Here is a 24,433-nt window from a genome sequence, read left to right as displayed (position 1 = left end):
GTGTCATAACTGAACAGTAAAGTGAGCAGATTATTAGGTTAGATCTGAAGTGTCAGTCTGGTCACCAGTGCCCAAGTCACTGCCCCTATGGTAATATTGGTTACTTCATATTTTCCTACAGCAAACATAAAATTTATTATAGTGAGATTTTTACCTGTATACCTCTCTTCTTAACTTTAATGTTATTACCTCAAGGAAGATATTATAATGAATGAAGATTCCATGATGAAAGCTTTGCAGAGTTTATTACAGTAATTTAGTACTTCATTAGATCTTTAGTTTTTTAGGAGCATAGCACTGAATGTTTGTTTCTTTGTTGAACCTTTTGAAAACTGGTTTTCCATTGATGCAGTGTAGCTATTACAGGAATATTATTTTTAAAACATTTTTATACAGCATGGCTGAAAATTGAACCTGGACCTGCCTCATGGCCTACCGTTGAAGGAATAGCATTTTTTGCCTACCTAGAAAGACAATGTTAAATATGCTTTCTATATATTTTTTGACTTGTGCTACCTACTGTGCGTTTATGTTTGTGGAATCTGGTTTCTTTTGGACAAAACCACAAATCAAAAACACCTCATTTCTTAGGCATTTGAAATCCCTAATTCAGAATAATCTCCCCAACAGAAACACAACTACCTGCGTTGTTTTTAACAAAAGAGCTAAGTAGCATTAAAAAATTATTTTAGGCCAGGCATGGTGGCTCACGCCTGTAATCCCAGCACTTTGGGAGGCCGAGGCGGGTGGATCATGAGGTCAGTAGATCGAGACTATCCTGGCTAACGCGGTGCAACCCTGTCTCTATTAAAACTACAAAAAATTAGCCAGTCGTGATGGTGGGTGCCTGTAGTCCCAGCTACTTGGGAGACTGAGGCAGGAGAATGGCTTGGGCCCAGGAGGCGGAGCTTGCAGTGAGCCAAGATCACGCCACTGCACTCCAGCCTGGGCAACAGTGCAAGACTCCATCTCCAAAAAAAAAAAAATTTTTTTTTTGAACCCGATTCTGTTTTTTAACAGGATAAAATTCTTCTGTTCTTCACTTTCTTCTTTCACAAGTAACGTATTGAAAGTAGGGTTTATTTGGGGGTAGCATTTCTTTCTGTCTCTTATCTCATAATAAATACAGGTGTGCTTAACTGCTAGTTTCCTACCTCAAAGCACATACTCAAATCTAAAGATTTTTAAGATTTTGGAATCTGAAGAGTGTAAACATTTCTCCTAATCACAGTGTGACACAGACAAATGAATCAAGCCAATGCTACTTTTATTTATGCATAGTAATTGGGACTTTTCATTTTGGAAATCAGATACATTTTGTATGTATTAGTAACTTGGAATCCTGCATTAGTTATCCTTGCTCTCTCAAAGCAGATGTTGAAATTATAAAGGTGCACAGTTTCTCCATGCAACACTGAAAGTTATATTTTCCAAGGCTTTGTAAAATTGTAGAATGTCCTGTTAAATTTCTGTCAAATCAGTAACTCACACTGTTTTGAGAATTATGAATAAAGGAATAAAATATTGTTAGTGTTTATTTAGTATAAAAGTAGATTATAGAATCTCAGCATTTTTATCAAAAATATTCTTTGTGATGGTTGATGTATCAGGAGACACTTAAGGCCATATCTGCTTTCAGTAATCAAAAATGCATTTAAGATGTACAAACTCGAGGTAGCAGAAGTATACATCACTATAACATATTGATAACATCCTTTGGTATAGAAAATTATATTCCCAGAGTGAGTTTCTTTTTTAAAACCGTTAATGAGGCCAAGGTGGGAAGATGACTTCAAGACCAGCCTGGGCAAGATGGCGAGACCCTGTCTCTACAAAAAATTAACTGGGTGTGGTGTTGTACTCCTGTAATCCCACCTACTCAGAGTCTGAGGCAGGAGGATCCCCTGAGCCCAGGAAATTGTAGTGGCAGTGAGCTATGATCATATTACTGTACTCCAGTCTGGGCCACGAAGTGAGACCCTGTCTCTTAAAAAAAAAAAAAAAAAAATTAGCTGGGCATGGTGGCATAGGCCTGTAGTTTTAGCTACTTACGAGGCTGAGGCAGGAGGATCACTTGAGTCCAGAAGTTCAAGATTACAGTGAGTTATGATTGTGCCGCTGCACTCCAACCTGTGTGACAGAATAACCCTGTCTCTTGGGTGGGGGGTGGGGAGTTGATTATTTACTTTGAAATATGTTCAAAACTGATTCCTGTTCTATATTCCTAATGAACAGAATAGACTTTATATAAAACAAACGAACTTTAGGATAAAATTTAATGGAAGTATGATATATATGTGTGTGTGTATATATATATATTTTCCAGCTCTTCTGTCTTCTAATATATTTATTACATAAAATGAAATTACTTTGTTTCCACTTTGTATCACTTCAGTTCTCCAATAAATCTGAGAATTCTGGTAGTGTGAAATATTCAACTTTGCTTATTTACATAAAATGTATAAGGACAATTTGTGATAGGTAAGAGTTATATTTAAATATCAGTAAAAAGTTGTTATAAATTCAAATTTAAAATTTTTTAAAGGAAATTGTTAGAAATTTTAAAATGAACTAAAAGGTGATTATGTGTAAATGCTTGAATATATGAATATTAGCATTGTCCCTGAAAGAATTTAGAACAAAGAAATTGGAATCAAATAAATAAGGGTTTGATTATTTTTAAATTGGCTTATATTCCATTGTAAAACAGGTTTATCAGTGGCATAAGGAAGGTTTTTCACCTTTTTTGTATTGAAATCTTTAACATATACATATATATCTTTGCTAATCTTTGCTCATATGAGAGCAAAGATGTGCTCTCTCTATATATGTCTTTGTTCATATCAGACCTTCCTGATATCTCTACATAGTCTTAAATATAGAAACATTGGACGGGATGATCTCTGTGCCCCTTTTATCTATACTGTTCCATTATTTTATACTTTAACACATTATCTCTGTTTTATGATATAGAATGGAATATTTCTTTTTTCCAGAAAATGCTTATTGGTCACTTGATACACATTAGGCCAATATGTGTTACTTGAGTGACCCATCTTCCTTCTTTTCATTTCTGTCTCCTGTCATTAACCTGGATATCTGGAATGTGGACCAAACTCTTCAAACGCTATGTAAAACCTCCTCACCTTTGTCCATTTGGTTGCTCAGCTACTAAGAGCACCATTTCTGAACTGAAGTTAACTGAATACCATTCTGTTTTAGAGATTATGACATACCTATTGGATTCTCATGCCTTTTTCCTCCCCTCACAAGGTTGAAGAGATGGTGCAGAACCACATGACTTACTCATTACAGGATGTAGGCGGAGATGCCAATTGGCAGTTGGTTGTAGAAGAAGGAGAAATGAAGGTAATTCCCCCTGAAAAGTTGTAGATTGCCAAAGGCATCTCTGTTTCAGTCATATTATCATTACTATTGATATGAATAAGGATAGCACTTTCAACTTACCTTTAAAACAAATTATTACATGTGATCAAAGCAGTATCATATATGGAGCAATAGCATGTCTTTTTGCTTTTCTGGCTTTGCCTTTACTAAAATTTCTTTATGATTGTAATATAAATATATGATTAAACCTTTCTGTTTTGACTGGGCCATGAAGAAAATAAAATTTGGAGAATTAGATATGAAAGGTCACAATTAGCTGATGGTCCTGTATTTGGATATTTCCTTTTGTTTTTTTTTTTTTAACATACTGAATGTTGTGCCTAGATGACACTTTGTTTCTCTCCCTTTTTGGTCTATACCCTCCTTTTCTTTTCTCTTACTGCACCTTTATTTGATGTTCAGACATTGGTCAGTTAATCTTGTTTACATCCCTAAACACAGGGACGGAAAATAAGAGCAAGGAATGAGAGAAGAAAAAGAATATTGACATTTAAAAGGTACTATTGGCCAGGCACAGTGGCTCATACCCGTAATCCCAGCACTTTAGGAGGACATGGCAGGTGGATTACTTGAGCTCAGGGGTTCAAGTCAAACCTGGGCAACACGGTGAAACCCCATCTCTACAAAAAATACAAAAATTAGCCAGGTGCAGTGCCACACACCTGTGGTCCTAGCTACTCAGGAGGCTGAGGCGAAAGATCCCTTGAGCCAGGGAGGTCAGGGCTGCAATGAGCCACATTTGTGCCACTGCACTCTAGCCTGGGTGACAAACTAAGACCCTGTCTAAAAAAATAGTATATATATATATGTGTGTATGCATGCTATTACTTGGCCCCATCTGATAACGTACTGAGTGAAGGGTACAGATGAGTGGTGGAGAAAATCAGAAAAGAAAGATCTCTGTGATTTGAAACAATTAGATTGTTTTACAATGCAGAGAAGCATTTGAACTGCATCTGGAAATAATAACAAAATTGTTTTTATTAATTTATTAATAATGATGTGAGCAAAAACTTGAAAGCAAACTTTTTAGTCGGGATTTTTGCATAATCTGTGTTGACCAGAATTATTCTAGCAAATAAGATATAATATTAGATGCTGAGATCTCCTCTCATCTTGAATAAGGAACAAATTAAGACATAAAATAAAAGAGACAGATAAATGAGTTACCAGAATGTTAGCTATAATTCTGATAAGGTGATTGTAGAAAATAGTTTGAGATCAGCTGCTACAGGGTCTTGTTATTCCAGAATTAAGCATGTTCCTGGCATTGCTGGATAATCACAAACCTTCACTACAGAAGCAGGCCAGGATGTATGCTCTTTGCGGAAGAAAGGGTTGAGCCACACCTGCCTTATTTGTTCTGTAGTCATCATTCAGTCACGGTAGAGTCACCTACCTCTAAGGAGGAGGAAGTGAAGCACTGAAGAGAAGCCAGGAGTGATGGTCTAGATGAAGTCTCTCCAGCTGGAACAAGGAATAGAAAATAAGTACTCCTACAGCCCACAGTGTTAGAGAAATTGGACCTAGATTATGGGAAGCATAAAGTTACTCTCTAAAGAGAATAGTCATTGTCTATAACAATTGTCTGTAACAGTAGATTAGCCACTGTATGAAAAGTATCTTTTTTTTTTTTTTTTTTTTTTTTTTTTTTGGTAATCCCGACTAACTGGGATTACAGGCACCCACCACTATGCTGGGCTAGTTTTTGTATTTTTAGTAGAGATGGGGTTTCACCGTATTGGCTTGGCTGGTTTCAAACTCCTGACCTCAGGTGATACGCCCACCTCAGCCTCCCAAAGTGCTGGGATAGAAAAGTATAATTTTAAGAAGATCAAGCTGATAGGGAAGAAACTGGAGAACAAGCAGACTACTTAAAAGAGTCAGGCACAAAGTGATAGCTGGACATAGTGGCTGGCGCCTGTAATCCCAGCTACTCAGGAAGCTAGACAGGAGAATCGTTTGAACCTGGGAGGCGGAGGTTGCAGTGAGCCAAGATGGCGCCATTGCACTCCAGCCTGGGCAAGAAGAGCGAAACTCCATCTCAAAAAAAAAAAAGAAGAAGAATAGTAAAAAGCTTACTAGCTGTGTGAACTGTAAAGGGAGGAATCAAAAGTCTAGAGTTTCTAGTTTGGGTAGCTGGGAAAACGGTGGTCCCAATGATATGAGTAATAAATCTGTAGGGGAAGGTAGTCTGTTGAGAGATGCTGTAATAGAAACTATGTGAAATGTCTAGCCCCATAGGTCCTTCATAAATTGGCACTTGGTTCTCCCCCATGATACATGTTTCTTCATTTCTCAAAAGTATTTATCACATAATTATCTAAAGTAGCAAACTATAATTTTAAAATAATTAATTTTACTTAGCATTTAAGGTATATAACCTCAGTATTTAAAGTAAGATAGATCTGTTATTTATGTTTTTGCCATCTTAGCTTTCAGCCATTGATTTAACAAATAACCGAGTGCCTACTGTGTTTCAGATACATCTATTCTAGATGTTGGGATACAGCATTGAACAAAGCAACCTTAATTTAGTATCTTTAAGGAGAATATATTCTAGCCAGGTTTATTTGGTTTTCTTAGCCATGTTAAACAGTCTTTGAGAATGTTTGGTAAATAATGCCTAATTCAAATTAATACATTTATTTTTAAACAACTCACAGTAAGTTATTTATCACATACGCATGTTTTTTATGAAGTTTACCTTGGATTTATAATTTTCAGTACTTTTTGTTAGTTTGAAATTTTTAATTTTCTTTTAGCAGAATATGTTCTATAAATAGATTTTCATAAAAATCTAAAGAGCAGCCATATTTAAAAGCATGTTTTCATGCTTTTATGGACTTGATTTTTAATTTTCAAACAGTTTTGGAATTATGTTATCTTTAGGTATACAGAAGAGAAGTAGAAGAAAATGGGATTGTTCTGGATCCTTTAAAAGCTACCCATGCAGTTAAAGGCGTCACAGGACATGAGGTCTGCAATTATTTCTGGAATGTTGACGTTCGCAATGACTGGGAAAGTAAGCTGTCATTATTAATATATTTTAATCTAATTATTATTTTGAATTTAATATCAAATCCAGCCTAGTTTTCTGCATCTCATACATAGTTCACAAAATCAACTTAGAAAGTATTTGGAAAATCATGTAGAGGACTAACAATACATTTATGTGGAACTTTTCAGTGTACAAAATGCTTCCTACTATGTAATTTGATCCAATAACCTCAGTAATCCTACAATGATAAGTAGTTATTATTGCTTATTTTACATACAAATTAAGTAAAATTCAGATAGGCAAAGTGACTTGTCAAAGGCAACAAGGTGGAGAAGCCAAGACTGAAATTGAAGATTTCTGTTTCATCATCTACTTTTTCCTAAACTGTTTCCATGGTAAATCCTAGGTGAATCCTTTTGTGATTACTTTAGAATTATTATTTTTTTTTAGACGGAGTTTTGCTCTTGTTGCCCAGGCTGGAGTACAATGACGTGATCTCAGCTCCCTGCAACCTTTACCTCCCCAGTTCAAGTGATTCTTCTGCCTCAGCCTCCCAAGTAGCTGGGATTACAGGTGTACACCATCACGCCCAGCTAATTTTTGCATTTTTTAGTAGAGACAGGGTTTCACCATGTTGGCCAGGCTAGTCTCGAACTCCTTACCTGAGGTGATCCACCCGCCTCGGCCTCCCAAAGTGCTGGGATTACAGACATGAGCCACCGCGCCCAGCCTAGAGTTACTCTTAGTGTGTATTCCCCTTAGACACACAATCTCCTAAGTATAGATACTTCTCAACATCATGTTTATCATTGGCAGTCTGACATCCCTTTTTCACAGAAATAGCCACCTAAGATTAGATATAACAATTTATTTAACATCAATAAATTAGGGAAAAAGGGAACAGTTTTAGTGTTAGGGAACTATTTGTGCCTGAGTGATGCAGTAGTGATTAGAATTGCTTTCTTGCTGTGGGAGATAGATATTGGGCCAAAGAAAATGAGGCTTCCTGGTGATCAGACCTCACATCCCTCATCTGTAACCACAATGCTAAGTGTTAGCTACCTTCCATTTGGACGTAGCCTAGATAGGGCAGGATCTTGTTCAATTGACCATACTGTCCATTCGTACGTGACTTTCATCATAAGTTAATTGATCACATTCTAGGAAAAGATAATTTATCTTTTTATTATTCTCTTCATTTCAGCAACTATAGAAAACTTTCATGTGGTGGAAACATTAGCTGATAATGCAATCATCATTTATCAAACACACAAGGTAAAGATCTCTTCATTCATCCTAAAAGGACTTCAATGTAGTTCAAACACAGACATGCAGATTCCCTAAAGTAAAATTGGGGAGGTTATTAAAAGGCACAAAAATCCAAAGACTTTATTAATGATTCATGAATGTCATATATTTGAAAGGTGTATCAACCTGTTCAGAGCAGAAATGTGTGCAGGCAAGAATCTGAGAGAGACAATCTAGAAATAGAGTGCTTGATAAAGATCAACAGTTAGTTCCCTTGATGCGGTTTTTATTTTTGAAGAGACAGGGTCTTGCTATGTTTCCCAGGCTAGGCTCAAACTCCTGAGCTCAAGTGATCCTCCTGCCTCAGCCTCCCAAGTAATTGGAACTATAGGTGTATGCCACGCTCTCAGCTTTCTTTATACACATTTTAAGTCTAGAAAAGAGCCTTCTGAAATACTGAAATACATTTAAATACCTTTCTAGTATCTAGTCTCTATTAAGAGGTAAATGATAGTTACCAAATATGAATGTGAATTATAGCTTCCTGTGACAACAACAATAAGGGTAATGGCTAGTATGGTATTAGCCTATGTTAAGACTAATAGATATAAAAGTAAGTGGATTATCTGAAGGCAAAGAAAAATCGCAGAGCATGACTTGAGAGGTTAGTCATACACCAGAGCACACAGAAATATAAATTAGTTCCCTTTCACCTTATTTCTTCTGCTGCTATTCTTGATATTTAAAATTATAGAATTAATATTTCTCTTGCCTTATTCTGCTGTTTCTTTTCTGAAAACTGCCCAATAACATAATGTGTATATCATAATAAAAGGAATTAAAATTTTGGAGAGATCCACCAAAAACAATATTAAACATTATAAAAGAAATATAATGATTTAATAGATACTTTGTTTTTCCAATTCAGTGAGTACTTCATTTTTCTTTTTTAAATGGTTTTTGAGTGCATTGTATGAAAACATTAGTCTGTTTTGTATTAAGCTCAGTCTTGTCATCTGAGACATCTTGTATCTAATAATTAGGAGCCATACTTAATTTTACATGATAGCTGCTCAGAAATGCATAACAGTTAAGATTCTGTTTTAGCATACAAATTTTGAAGTCTAATTTGAAATCTAAAATTTAGTAAATGTCAGAATATTAATAAGTCGCCCTATAATTGGGAATGAAGATAAATAACCAATAATTTAGAACCAAAAGAGCCTTATTATCTGAAAATAATCCATCATGGAAAACAATCTGCTGAAGGTATTCTACTAGATAAATAGTAGATGGAGAGAGGGTCATATAAGTTGTATCAGGATTGAAAAATAAAACTAAAAATTATTAAAATCTTATATGTAACAAAATGTGTTACAGTTATAATTATTTGCCAATTCTTGGAATAAACAAATTGTCCTGGAATAATTTTTCCAAGAAAATCACATTACATTCACAATGTATGTAACCATACCACTAACACTATATCTGAAATTTATCATCACCCCAGACAGAAACTCCGTACTCATTTAAGCAACAACTCTCCATTCCCCTCTCCTCACATTCCATGATAATGTTCTGCTTAGACTCAAAGTCTATAGTGTTATTTACACTACAATATTTTTCCCTTTAAATTTGACTTCTTTTACAGTATGGTCTTAAAAGAGGGCTACTGGTCTCTTGATGTTTAAGTCATTCTCATTCTTTAAATTTCTATCTTATCATCCTGTGGATTTGTATTCATTAGGTCTAAATTTGCCAAATCTTCATGTATTACTGTCCCCACACAATTTGCCCAACATTGTGTTCGTCAACTGCATGAAATTTTGTATCTTTAAAAAATGAATCATTTCATCTTGCAAATGATTTGTATTGTATGCTATTTATTACTCTCAGTAATCAAGAATGACACTGCATAATAAGGACTAGTCCAGGTACATATATGAGATAATCAAAACAGAAGTAACAAACAGGATAAAAGATTTGTGTTGGGTTTTTTTTGTTTTTGTTTTTTTCTCATTTAAAGGAGTCCCATTTATTGAAGACCTAGGCTCCATGTCATTCCCAGAGTATATGTTTCCCCTTGCATACCTTAATATTGAAATACTCAATCTAAGTGACTTAGAATTCTTTCTAATGTGATTTGATTCAAAGAAGTCTTTTTTCTTTAAATCTTTGAATCTAAGCGGACCATAATCATGGAGTATGAGGAGAGAGGAATGGAAAGTTGTTGCTTAATGGGTACAGAATTTCTGTTTGGGATGATAATAAATTTCAGAGATAGCCGTATGGTTACACAGCACTGTGAATGTAATTAATGTCCCTGAATTGTACCTTAAAAATTAGTTAAAATGGCAAATTATATGTGTATATATTTTACTATAATTTAAGAAATAGAACATTATTCCTTTTATTATATTGTTCTGCAAAGCTATTAACTCTGTTCATAATTAATCATTTGGTAGATATCATCAGATGCTTTCTGTTTAAAATTTGAGAGATTTTACCTTCAATTAAGACATTTATTGGCATTACATTTGTTTGTCCTGTTAGTTCCATGTTAGATCTGTTTTTCAGAAGATTTTTACTTCTCCACAGAGGGTGTGGCCTGCTTCTCAGCGAGACGTATTATATCTTTCTGCCATTCGAAAGATATCAGCCTTGACTGAAAATGACCCTGAAACTTGGATAGTTTGTAATTTTTCTGTGGATCATGACAGTGCTCCTGTAAGTACAATATATATAAATGTGTATAATTAAACAATATAAAGCTAAATACACAATGCAGGATAAAGACGATAAACACATCCCACACACAATACTTGATTTGATAATGCTTCTTATTGTGTTAGATTGACTGCTAGCAATAGTATAGCCCATGTGTTGTCTGAGGGCAACAGTCATGGCTATGAACATTCCACCAGGGCCATTTACCTTTCCTTCTAAGGTTTGGTGAAACAGCCAAAAGGGCAGTACGTACCCTGGGCAATAGGCTACTTCCCACAGTTATCTCTTAAGCCATTATCAACTACCAGCCAAACCTCTGTGGTTTACCACAATTTAGCTCCATTTACCACTTAAGAGGAGGGAAGCCTGGGCAACATGGTTAGACCCCACCTCTATTAAAGAAAAATTTTGTTTTTCTTTTTTTTTAATTAGCCAGGCCTGGTGACGTGTACCTGTGGTCCCAGCTACTCTGGAGGTTGAGGCAGGAGGATTGCTTGAGCCCAGGAGTTTGAGGCTGCAGTGAACTATGATGGCGCCACTGCACTCCAGAGTGGGCAACAGAGCAAGACCCTGTCCCCGAAAAAAGTGGGTGGGGAGGAATCCTGGTGTCATATCAGCTTGGTGCTTATAAGATTTCACTGGAGATAGTTTTTAAGAGTTATGATTTTGGTTAACCTAATATGAGACTAGACCAGCAGAGTTTACAAAATACTGGGTATCTACTGATGCTTTGTTTTTTGTTTTGGCAGCTAAACAACCGATGTGTCCGTGCCAAAATAAATGTTGCTATGATTTGTCAAACCTTGGTAAGCCCACCAGAGGGAAACCAGGAAATTAGCAGGGATAACATTCTATGCAAGATTACATATGTAGCTAATGGTATGTATTTTATTGTTTTTGCTCTTTGATAATGTGGCTGTTCTTGATCATGACCTATATGACAACAGTTTGGACAAATGCCTTTTTCTTATCCATTAGTTTACTGAATTTTAATTTGGAGAAAGGTATATCAGAATTACTAGAGAATCTTTGAAAATACAGATGTCTGAATTTCACCCTGGAGCTACTACTATATGAGTATTTCTGAAGCTAGAGGTGGATAAGTAAATTTTAAAACTTTATCCCTAGGTCACTGTCATATACCCTTCTTTTTTTTTTTTTTTTTTTCTGAGATGGAGTCTCGCTATGTTGCCCAGGCTGGAGTGCAATGGTGCAATCTCAGCTCACTGCAACTTCTGCCTCCCAGGTTCGAGCGTTTCTCTGCCTCAGCCTCCCCAGTAGCTGAGATTACAGGTGCCCACCACCATGCCCAGCTAATTTTTTGTATTTTTAGTAGAGACAGGGTTTCACCATCTTGGCAAGGCTGGTCTTGAACTCCTGACCTCGTGATCCACCCACCTTGGCCTCCCAGAGTGCTGGGATTCCAGGCGTGAGCCACTGCACCCGGCCTAGCCTTCATTTTTAAGCACCATTTTCTTAGATATTTGCCTAATAGAATGTGTTTATAATTAGGAATATAAGCAACAGTGGGGAAGGAAATTAAGAGTTCTTTTACTCATTGTCAGCCTTTTTAACTTTCTGAATCAGGGCTCCCCTAACCTTATTTGTTGCTAGTTACATATTTATTTCTCTTTGGCATTCATCGTCAGGCTTTTTGTTTTCTGAGTCAGCGCTTCCCTAGTCCTTATTAGTTGCTAGTTACCTATTTCTTTCGCTTTGAATAGGCCTTTTCATTGCTTGCTTTGGGTCCTTGCTTTACCTACTTTGCACCTGCAGTAATCATTGCAACCTCTCTCATCAAAAGTCAAGCCTTCTTTATATAGGGCCATAACTGCTAGTATGTTTAAAGAAACAGTTGTACCTGAGTAAGTTACTATTTAATTACAGTACAGATTTATGAATAAATCTGCCTTAAATAACCTTAAGTGGTGCTATAGTAATTTTTACAGGTAATTTCGGGAACCAAGAACATTGTAGAAAGGTTATAAATGCTTTCTTATTTGCTGTCTGATTATGTCTGATGGATAGTGTTAAGGAATGAAAGGTTGGGACTTAAAAAATGCTAATTAGTCCGGCCAGGTACAGTGACTTATGCCTGTAATCCCAGCACCTTGGGAGGCTGAGACGGGCGGATCATGAGGTCAAGAGTTCGAGACCATCCTGGCCAACATGGTGAAACCCTGTCTCTACTAAAAATACAAAAATTAGCTGGGCATGGTGGTGTGCACCTGTAATCCCAGCTACTCAGGAGGCTGAGGCAGGAGAATTCACTTGAACCCCAGAGGCGGAGGTTGCAGTGAGCCAAGATCACACCACTGCACTCCACCCTGGCAACAGAGCGAGACTCTGTCTCGAAAAAAAAAAAAGAAAAAAAGAAGATGCAAATTGGTCCAATGTGAGGAATATTTTAAAAGCAAGGGAACAAATTAAGTGCTTCACATATGTTTGGAGAATTGTATCTTAATACATTTTAATTTTCCTTTATCTTACAGTGAACCCTGGTGGATGGGCACCAGCCTCAGTGTTAAGGGCAGTGGCAAAGCGAGAGTATCCTAAATTTCTAAAACGTTTTACTTCTTACGTCCAAGAAAAAACTGCAGGAAAGCCTATTTTGTTCTAGTATTAACAGGTACTAGAAGATATGTTTTACCTTTTTTTTTTTTTAACTTTATTTGACTAATATGACTCTGTCGATACCAAAATTTAGTTGTTGAAAGTATTTGCTGTGTTTTTTGATGTTCCCCTATAGAGTATTGTTTCGTTGGTTTTTGTTGTTGTCATTGTTGTTGTTTTAAACAGGGTCTTGCTCTGTTGCCTAAGCTGGAGTGCAGTGACATCATCACAGCTCACTGCAACCTCGACCTCTGGCATCAAGCGATCCTCTCATCTCAGCCTTCACAGTAGCTGGAAGTCCCCGCAGGCATGTGCCACCACACTCAGCTAATTTTTTTTTTTTGTAGAGATAAGGGTCTTGCTATGTTACCCAAGTTGGTCTTGAACTCCTGGCCTCAAACAATCATCCTGCCTCAGTCTCCCAAAGTGCTGGGATTACAGACATGAGTCACCATGCCTGGCCTTGGGAATTGCAGTTTATAGCCTTTAAAACTTAATTTTTTTATTGTTTCCTTTTTCTTCTAATGCTTATGTAAAGAAATTTTGATATTATAGAACTGTAGAATTGCAGAAGGGCAAACTTCCTGTATGTATTGTTTCCTTTCCTCGAAACTGTTATTTTTGTTGTATAATCTTCCAGATTTTTCTTTGTATATACTGACATATTTTTGAGAGTTAAAATGTTTATACTTACTATTATAACAAAATTCTTGTTTTATAGCCTGTTTTTTTTCACTTAACAATGTATCTTGACTATCTATATTTATAAGACATTAGATGTGTAAAATATCTCATTCTTTTAACATCTGTTACATGCGTGTTGCAGAATTTATTAACTAGTCCCACATTAATGTCTGAGTTGGTTCCGTATTTTTACTGTCAACCAGTACAGCACTGAACACCTCTATGCAAAGAGGTAGAATCTTTAACCTTTTTTGTTGTTGTTGAGACAACATTTCTCTCTTGCTGCCCAGGCTGGGGTGCAGTGGCGCAATCTCAGCTCACTGCAACCTCTGCCTCCCAGGTTCAAGCGATTCTCCTGCCTCAGCCTCCTGAGTAGCTGGGATTACAGGCGTCCACCACCATGCCCAGCCTATTTTTGTATTTTTAGTAGAGACGGGGTTTCGCCGTGTTGGCCAGGCTGGTCTCGAACTCTGACCTCAGGTGACCTGCTCTCCTGGGCCTCCCAAATTGCTGGGTTTACAGGCGTGAGCCACTGCGCCTGGCCCAGAATCTTTAACTTTTTAAAGTAAGTGATACATTAACATGATTAAAAGTCAAAAGTGACCAGGCGCAGTGGGTCACACCTGTAATCCCATCACTTTTTGGGAGACCAAGGTGGGAGAATGGCTTGAGGCCAGGAGTTCAAGTCTAGCCTGGGTAACACAGCAAGGTTCCATCTTGACAAAAAAAAAAAATTAGGCGTGGTGGCATACACGTATAGTCCTAGTTACTTGGGAGGCTGAAGCAGGAAGATCGCTTTGTCCGGGAGTTTTAGGCTGCAGTGAGCTGTGGTTATACGACTGCACTCCAGCCTGGACAGGTAATGTCTCTTAAAAAAAAAAAAGAAGTATGAAAAAGTTCTGAGATGGGCGGATCACGAGGTCAGGAGATTGAGACCATCCTGGCTAACCTGGTGAAACCCCGTCTCTACTAAACAATACAGAAAACTAGCCGGGCGAGGTGGCGGGCAGCTGTAGTCCCAGCTACTCGGGAGGGTGAGGCAGGAGAATGGCATAAACCCGGGAGGCGGAGCTTGCAGTGAGGTGAAATTTAGCCAGTGCACTTCAGCCTGGGCAGCAGAGCGAGACTCCATCTCAAAAAAACAACAAAAAAAAGAAGTATGAAAAAGTTACACAGTAAAATTTATCCTGTCTTGCATTTGCCATATACTATTAACTATTACTATATGCTATTACTAGTTTTTTCCAGAAAGTTTTTAATGCTTGAATGAACAAATACTAGTGTATTTTCTACACACATACACTTTTTTTGTTGTTAGAGAAGCAGCAGCATACTGTAAACACTGTTCAACATCTTATATTCGCATTTTATCTTGAAGGTCTCACATATTTATAAGGAGCTTCCTCATTTTGATGGTTATACAGTAGTCCATTGTGTAGATACACATAATTTGTTTAATCATTTCTGCATTGGTGAATATTACAGTTTCCAATTTTTGCTAAAACCGTGTTTTAATTGTATCCATATGTCATTTTGTACTTGCAAGTTTATATGTGGGAAAAATTAATAGATGTGGTACTAGTGGCCCTGCTAGGGGTTTGTGCATTTATAATTTAGATACTACTTTTCATAGAGGTTATAGTAATTGACCATCTCAACAGCAATAATGAATTGCAGTGCCTGTGTCCCATAATTTTTCATACAATGCGTAAAACAAAACTTTGTAACTTTCCCAACTCATTAGGTGAAAAATACTCTGTCAGTGTAGTTTTAATTGTATTCTTCTTATGACCGAGTTTAAGCCTGCTTTGTTCCATTGAGAATCTTTTGTATAATACTATTTCTATAAATTCTATTTTGTAATAACATTTAAAATATTACTAGGTATTGCCAATTGTGATACACAAATGGTAAGCAGTAACACGTGAATATCTTCTCATTCTCACCTATACTGAATGTTAAGTAATTGGCTGAGAAATGTATATTCTTGAGTCCTTTTCTTTAGCTAAAAATAATAGTCAATTATATAATGAAATAATGTTAAACAAATCTGATTTCTAATGATGTTTATAGTATGTCTTTCTTTTAAAAAAATGCAAAGGCTAAATTTATTGTCCGATACTAACTAATATCCCATATTAACATAAGGTGTATTACATTGATGTCTTATTTAGCTTTTTCCCAGGAAAAAGGGTATTTGAAAATAGTGTTTTGTAATATAGCCTGACTCTTTAGGGATTCTCTCCTCAGGCACATGTGCACTGCATTAAGTGTGCTCACGATTTTTATAGTATCTTGTACTTTAGAATTGTTATAGCTAGATCTGGATGCATTACTTCTTATTGTTTCTGAGTCTGTGCCATATTTATCAAATAAACCAGAAAACTGATGGCACGTGACAGAAACAGGCTTATCACCCTGCTTAGTGATATGTCTGTTTGCCATAGCCACTAGGTTTTTAAAGTGGTGCTGTTTCACTCTATCCAAGACCAGATTTTGTTTCACTCTGTCTTCTCTCTTCACCATGACCTCGCTGAAACAGCCTCCCTCTTGATGCTTTATATGACTTCCTTACCAAAGGGGCTCAGATATTCAACTAAACAAGACAGAAAATATAACTTTGTATTAAAGCAAAAGAAATCAGAATGCAGTTCTGTGTAAAACATGCTCTCAATTATATTTGAGAAGAATAACTTTTTGAAACATTTGAAAGATACATGGTAGGATATTAGCAACATTTGCATCTAGACTGTTGGATTTAGAGCAGTGTTTTATTGACTGTCTGTGTGTGTGTATGTATATGTGCACAGATTTTTCATTTATGGACCTAGGAGGGAGGAGCTTGGAATCTTAAAAACGTCTCTGGGGAAGAGAGGTCTATTGTTTGTGGATACATGTATATGTGTGCAAAGATACAACTGAAAAGATTCATTGGCCCAAACTCAAATCTGGCTTTTTGAGTCCAGATTGAGTTTCTTTCTAACAAAGATCCAAATTCAAACCTTAATGTGAAAAAATCTTTGTTACTGTAACATGATTCTTTTTTCTTACAATAATTATGGAAGATAAATGTATGAAGTCAAACCCAGCATTGAAACCCTAGGAAAGCGAACATTCTTAATTTTGGTGATGGAAAAAATAGTAACATTAAATAGTGTGTATATCACCTTTAGACAAAGTTCTGTAAAGAGTTAATAAGATCCAAAGTTGTTTAACAGTAAAAACTATATATATATATAGATTTTTTTTTAAAGACAGCGTCTCACTCCTGTCGCCCAGGCTGGAGTGTACTGGAGCAATCTCAGCTCACTGCAGCCTCAACTTTCCAAGTTCAGGTGTTCCTCCTACCTCAGCCTCCTGAGTAGCTGGGACTACAGGCACACACCACCATGCCCGGCTAATTTTTTGTACTTTTAGTAGAGTTGGGGTTTCACCATGTTTCCCAGGCTGGTCTCAAACTCCTGAGCTCAGGCAATCCGCCTGCCTCAACCTCCCAAAGTGCTGGGATTACAGGCGTGGGCCACTAACCCAGCCAGTAAAAACTTTTAAACTCATTTGACAAAGAGTTCAGAGCATGTTTGTTGATATAAATAAGGCAAGCGTCTCTCTCATAGCTTGAATACATTTTTTAAATTCTTGATAAATAGTATTGTATGTCATAATTTTTATTGCAGGCTAAGAAAAGAAATGCCATGTTGTGGGGTAAAAATCAGGAGACCTTTCACTGATCCCCTCTGCTTGCCTATATTGCCCTTTTTTTTTTTTCAGATGCCTAACCCCCTTTATTTCACACACCTATGCAAATTGTGAGGCCGAGGATGTGACTACAAACAGTTAAGATTTGATTTACATAAATAAGCTTTCTCCCTCATGAAAATACACTGTGTCACTTCACACTTGGTCTGACACACACAAAAAATTCTCACCCTATGTGGCACAAATACACTGAGCATGCAATATTAAGTACACTTTCCATTTTATTTTTCTCCAGAGAATGGTCCATCTTCAGTCTTTAAGGACGCAGCTCCTTACATGGGCTTTGGTGGGGGTCAAGGGGCAGCACCCACAGATCTAAACTGGGGTGGAGGTATTTGATTCTTCTCCATGAGATCAATTCCTGACTACTTTGTTGTGAATTGCACAACTCACACAGTAATGCAGCTTCACATACAGCTTGGGAAGCACTCACACAGTAATGTAGCTTCACATACAGCTTGGGAAGCACTCACACAGTAATGTAGCTTCACATACAGCTTGGGAAGCACATAGACATCACAGACGCTTGCTTCGGAAATGTCCCTGACTGCTGTGGCCTTCACTGTGTATCAAATGACGAATTTCTTAATGGCCTTGTCCTTGAGCACGCATAGGGCACAGTTGGTGCAGCAAACAGGCTGCACGTGGCAGCGGCCCTTTTTGGCACAACCATTGTTCCTTCTTTTCTTTGTCATCTTGGAGGCCCAGACCGTAGAGAGGACTATTCCCCTAACTTTTGAAAAATTCCATATACCTTCGATTCCTTGCTGATAGGATAAGTTCAAATTTGTAAGGTTAATAATTTTGCATTCATAATGATAAATTTTAATAGAGATTCTGTGCATTCCATGAATATGGAGGGTGGGAGAACTGTGTTCTGGTAGTCTTGCAGCTGTTAGTAACAAACATACTGCTGAGTTTTTTACTTGTCTTTTTTTTTTCCTTCAGTGACTGAAGCAAGGCTGTGTGACATTCCATGTTGGAGAAAAAAAGAAAAAAAAAAAGCTGAATGCTCTAAGCTGGAACGTAGGATCTATAGCCTCGTCTGTGGCCCAAGACCTTGGCCTTGTGTACAAAAATGACAAAATATTGCAATAGCAAAGCTGAACATCTAACACTAGCTATCTCCTGCTAGATCTCCTTGCTCAGCATATAACTATAAATACATGTAAAATTACATGTATATGGCTATATTTTTATTTGCTTGCTCCTAGAAGAGAAAAAAAAATCAACTTTGAATCACAACTAGGAATTGATGCTTTAATTTTTGGATACTTTTTCAGAATTTTTAATTTACTATGGTCCAGCCTAAGATCCTCTGTTGTATCAGGTTTTGTGCACAAAAGAAAAGCACAAAAGTTGAACGCACATGGGGCATGTGCTTTCTGTGCAGCAAATAATCTGGATGAGGTTCTTTTTTCAGGCCTACAGTCAAATCTGTGTCCAGAATTTTTTGACTTTTTTGCTTTGTATAATCATAGAATTCGTTGCTGCTGATTTCTATAATGATTCATGTTGTGTGTGTCTTAATAACTGAGGGCTGTCAATAACCTGTGATTTTGCCTTTTCTATAGTCTTACTCCCATGAAGAACTTTGGTTCTGATGGAGAAAGTGAAAAGCTTTATTTCTTCCCCCAGATATCTTTATATTTCTATTATATTTTTTAGTTGTGTACTGTGTGCTAGACATTTTTTTCAGTTTATTACAAACACAATTTGGTAATCCCTAAATTGGTTCTGCCTGTCTCCAAACAGAAATATCTGTACAAATCTTGTTGGTATAGACTACTTTCTGGAAAATGGTCAAGATAAATTCATGTTTTCTTTAAATTTCTAAGGTAGTATATGGTATAACTTGTTTAAAGCAAATCAGACTGAGTTTGACATTTAATTCAATATTTCTGGTATTCAGTAACGGGTATATATGTTTGTTCTTCCAGTTTGGGTCAGTTTAAAAGATAGGTTGCAAAGTATACATGGAAAATGTGAGCAATGCCTCTCTGCCTCTTGATCAGAAACTTCAGCAGAGCAGTAAAGATTCCACATGATTCAAACTGAAATGCATTTCTTTGTTGCTATATGAACTTAAAATGTAAAATACCTTTTTCAGTTTAAGTCTTGTGAACAACATTGAAGCATGGAGATGAGGCAAGGAATAGTGCTCACTGAAGTTGAAATGACTGCCCACTTCAAAATCTTCATTGTGTTTACACACCAGTGTATTTATACAAATCAGAGGCATTTTGTAGATGCTTCGCTGACTTGTTCAGCTCTGTAAAAACACAGAAATCGGACCCATTTTGTAAAGCAGAAAGTCATGTCACATGGAACATGTCCTGTATATATCACATACATGGTAATGGAGTCTTAATGATAAGTGCAAGATAATAATTTAATGATGGGATTAGTCTGATCGCTTAATATGCACAATCCTGGAAGTGAATTACTTGCATCAGATATAGTGATATTTATTATTCTGTACAGAGAGAAAAATACATATAAAACATATGCTTACATTACATGCACGCAGATTTCACGCTCCATAATCTTTTCTATTTTTTAATTTACCTTTCTGTAAATGATGTGCATGGAATATGCCTTATAGAAAAATGCTGTTCATAATTTGACTACGTGGAAAAGTGCCTATATGGTGGTAATGCTAGTAAGGCAAATAAGACAAATTATCATGTTGGTTTACTACATCACCAGTTAACATTTTATATTGTGATGTTTAAAAAAGAAAAGTTTATACCTCAAATGTGTATTTTATTTTACAATCAGCTGTGGGTTATGGGGTTGGGATGGGAGAATGGGAGGGTTGGGGAGGGCAGGTTTATTCACCATAGCCACTGATAAGAATCTTCAAAAAAATTCTGTATGCTCACTATAAATGTTTCTCTGTTTGCCATTTCTGGTAACTGTCATGAACACAGACAGTTAACTCTTTCATTACTAAATTGGATAGCTTTATTTTACAGAAGTATGGAAAGTTTACAAAGCAATATCTAAATCTAATTATCACTAGTTGCATTTGGACTAAATGTGATGATATACTTTTGCAATTGATTCTGTAAATAAAATGATTACACTAAAATATTTGTATTAAGAGAAGAAAAGATAACATTTTACCTTTAGATAACTGCACTTTTACTTCACTAGAGTTAATTCCACCCAATCAGATTGAGAAATAAATTGGTGAATATGGAAAGAGTCCAAAAGAGGTCAGAATTTGGAGAGGTACTGGCCTTATGGACAACATTTAGATCCTCTAGAATTATTTTCATTAAGCTGATTCCTACATCCTGAATATTCATGTTTTCTCATCTACAGATAATTTGTCTTCCTCCAAACCAAAAGAAAAAACTACCCTTTACTCTCTTTTCTACTCAGTTTATCTTTTGTGCTATGTTAGAAACTTGAAATCTATTGGTGATGTGGGGTTTTATCCCTGACTGCCACTGCACAGGACAAGAGAGCACAGTGTTTCCGCTGGAATTCAGGACTCCTGGTTTTGAGGTAGAGGATGATCACTGCAGTACTTGGTTTGGTATTGCCACAGGGGTAACTAAACCAAAGGAGGGTTATATCTGCAAGGGAGGTGTAAGAAGGCAAAATAAGGAAAAGGAGGAATGGGTTTTCTCTTTGTTCAGTTTCATCAACTAATTTATACACCTAATACAACGTCAGTGTCAATTGCTATTAAGAAATTTTTAGTTGGGCTGAGCTGGTTCTCTTGTGAAATTGTGCTGGTTATCTTTAAGCTTATCAGTTATTTGTCCAATTAAACACTTTTCACCAGTATTTAGTCCGAGTTGTACAGACGATGTATTTGGATTTTGTCATGGTTCATCTACAGACTCAAAACATAATCATTTTAAAGTACCTTGGGAGTGTGTAGAGTAACTTCTATAATAGCTTTATGATCCTGATGATGTTTTTTAAACATAATAAAGTTGGATCTTCCATGTTACAATCACAAAATTAAAACCAGTATTTAAAGTGGAAAAGTATTAAAATATTATGGACAAATATGCTGGCTTGATTTGTTTTCCTTAACCCTGAGATATTGCCCTACTCTGAGTAGTTAAGAGCTTGAAATTCAGTGTTCTTCCTGTAACCCAGTTAGGGATCAAGAAAACAAAGTTGCAGCCGACATTTTTATTTTGTTTTTTTTTTTTTTTTTTTTTGAGACAGAGTCTTGCTCTGTCACCTAGGCTTTGAGTGCAATGGCACGATCTTGGCTCACTGCAACCTCCATCTCGCAGGTTTAAGCGATTCTTGTGCCTCAGCCTCCCAAGTGGCTGTGATCACAGGCGTGAGGCACTACGCCCGGCTACTTTTTGTATTTTTAGTAGAGACAGGGTTTCGCCATGTTGGCCAGGATGGTCTCGAACTCCTGACCTCAGATGATCCACCAACCTGGGCCTCCCAAAATGCTGGGATTACAGACATGAGCCAGTGCCCAGCCCGATTTTTTTTTAACAAAATATAACAGTGGAATATATCAAGTATATGACATGTAATAAATATTTTGTATGTATTTTGTCATATGTATTATACATATGTGTGTAGTGGGTTACAGTTTACAATGAATTTCTTACTGTGGATCACGTCCAGAAGTTTTAAAAGATTGCTAGAGAATTAAGCTATATTCACTTGGGTGTTTCTAAAATGGAAGCACAGCGCTGGCGAATGATACACATTTATTTTGTAATTGATCTCTATGCACTTAACCATAAATAAATCATCTCATTTATTTAAATCTCATTTAAATAATCTCAGCTCCACTTGTTGCACTCAGGGAATTTATGCCCTAGAACAACCATGAAATGGGAAGTGTGAACTTGCAGTTCACTCAGCCAGTGGATTCGTATTGAAAGGCACTGAGCATATTTCTTTCCTAGTGTTCAAAAATACATGACATCCAAACAATGTAATCTGTAAATAAAAACCAACTACTTAATCTGGTGGGATGCTGGAGGGAAAATCTGACTTGTGTTGAATTTGTTGACAGAGAAATATGTGGTCCTCATTCCTAGAGGGATTTTCTAGGGCAGTTTTAACTGCAGGTTTTGCTTTAGGCTTGACTTTGGAATATAACCTACTAATAAGGTGTAGTTCTACCTAGCAGTTTCAAATGGGGTTGCTTTTATAGGCTCTTCCAGATTTTCTTGCCATTATTTGAACTTGGTTACTACAGAGTTCATACTATCATTTACATTGTCTGCCTATTAAGACACATTTTCTGTGAACTTTCCACATCTGTATCCTTTGAATAGCCTTGCACAGATATCATAAGTGAAGCTACTTTATTTGGCCTCTTCATTCTTTCTTTGTATAGAGTTGTGTGAGGTTAGTACTAGAACAAATCTTTAATACCTCTGAAGTTATTAGAAGATGCCAAACCACGATGTTCCTGTCACCCAGGCTCTGTGGTTGATGAGGTGTTGTGTGAGGGTATCTCCGTCGTGTCTGTACCAGGCCCTGTGCCTGCTTTTTCTGACTCCTCCCCACTCAGCAGTCCAGTGAGGTGATAGTGGTGATTGGTGATACCACCCCTCTTTTACAGAGGAGGGAACAGGTTGGGGTTCCAAACCTACTGATTGACTCAAGTTTGTTTTCTTCCCATTAGACTTTACTTTTTAATGCCTATGTGTAATATCTAGAATATAGTGTTTGATGGACTGGAAAGAACCAACATGCTTGAAGACTAGCAATTTTGGTGTATGGGTCTTAGTCCCACACTTCAATATTGGCTTCACAAAATTCCAAATACACGTGGTTCCTTAACAATGGTTCGATTTATGATTGTTTGACTTTATACAAAGCACTACAAATACAGTACACTCCAACTTGCCATGGGGCTGTGTTCCAGTAAACCAATCATATGCGGAAAATACTGTAAGTCAAAAGTACATTTTCAGCCAGGGGCAGTGGCTCACACCTGTAATCCCAGAACTTTGGGAGACTGAAGCGGGTGGATCACCTGAACTCAGGAGTTGGAGACCAGCCTGTCCAACATAATGAAACCCTGTCTCTACTAAAAATAAAAAAGTTAGCTGGGTGTGGTGGCACACACCTGTAATCCCAGCTACTCAGGAGACTGAGGCAGGAGAATTGCTTGATCCCGGGAGGTGGATGTTGCAGTGAGCTGAGACTGTACCACTGTACTCCAGCTTGGGTGACACAGCAAGACTCTGTCTCAAAAAAAAAAAGTTTTCAGCTTACGGTATTTTCAACTTGGAATGGGCTTATCAGTACATAGCCACATCGTAAGTCGAGGTGCTTCTGTCGAAATGCGTTATTATTTTAACTTATTTTCAACTTACAGTGGGGCTTATCAATATGTGGTCCCATCACAAGGGGCTTTTGTAACGATGTGTCTTATAAAATCCTACCAGATACAGAAAGGAGGTCAGTAAAGATGAAATTTGATCACGATTTGGTGCTTAAACTTTCTTCCTGTCCTCCAGCTCAGATGAAACAGGAAACTGAGTCATAAAACATTACTACAAACAAGCCCAAGGATTTTATCCCAGATTTTCAACCCAAGGATGAGCTGCAATATAACTATCACTGTTTTGTTGGCTGCCTACCACAGAATGATCACTGAGGAAATAAACCAAGCTTTGGATTCACTGTAACTTGGTTTACTGTGGTTCTTTTCTGTATTATTGTTAGGATTGAGAGGTTTAAATGGTAACTGGGTCCAGCAGCAGGGAATCCGTGTGCAGCAGCTAAATCAAGGTGTAGTCAATGTACAAAACACTTTAGCAAATTGGATATCAGTAATTCCCCAGCACCCTAAAACAGTTCCCAAAACAAGAATTTATTGAACTACTACATGCCATAAAGGATTGGAGATACAGCAATAACCAGCATGTAGCCTTCATTGTTTTTGTCATAACCAAGCTTTTAAGAAATGTATCCAAAGTTAAAGGAAATAGGCTGGGCCGGGCATGGTGGCTCACACGTGTAATCCCAGCACTTTGGGAG

The 24,433-nt window shown here is 37.0% G+C and overlaps 1 protein-coding gene across 10 annotated transcripts in view; it reads left to right on the top strand.

The window, feature by feature from the left end:
- CERT1 (ceramide transporter 1) overlaps positions 1–24,081 on the top strand; it is a 148,215-nt gene extending 124,134 nt beyond the window's left edge. For 2 of the 10 annotated variants that reach the window (XM_045393874.2, XM_015451613.3), the window contains 7 exons: positions 3,274–3,369; positions 6,301–6,433; positions 7,614–7,684; positions 10,256–10,384; positions 11,134–11,263; positions 12,877–13,013; positions 23,911–24,081. In XM_045393874.2, coding sequence (XP_045249809.1) covers positions 3,274–3,369; positions 6,301–6,433; positions 7,614–7,684; positions 10,256–10,384; positions 11,134–11,263; positions 12,877–13,004 — 687 coding nt within the window. In that variant the 3' untranslated portion in view covers positions 13,005–13,013; positions 23,911–24,081. Of the gene's footprint in view, positions 1–3,273; positions 3,370–6,300; positions 6,434–7,613; positions 7,685–10,255; positions 10,385–11,133; positions 11,264–12,876; positions 13,014–18,385; positions 21,467–23,910 lie in introns of those variants that run through there. The other 8 variants (XM_005557184.5, XM_065546388.2, XM_045393873.3 and 5 more) reach the window with 4 other exon arrangements.
- Positions 24,082–24,433: the final 352 nt, after the last annotated feature.

Source organism: Macaca fascicularis, chromosome 6 (assembly GCF_037993035.2).
Source record: "Macaca fascicularis isolate 582-1 chromosome 6, T2T-MFA8v1.1".
NCBI lineage: Eukaryota > Metazoa > Chordata > Mammalia > Primates > Cercopithecidae > Macaca > Macaca fascicularis.
Note: the sequence above shows the minus strand (reverse complement) of the source record. Positions and strands in the feature narration are given on the sequence as shown.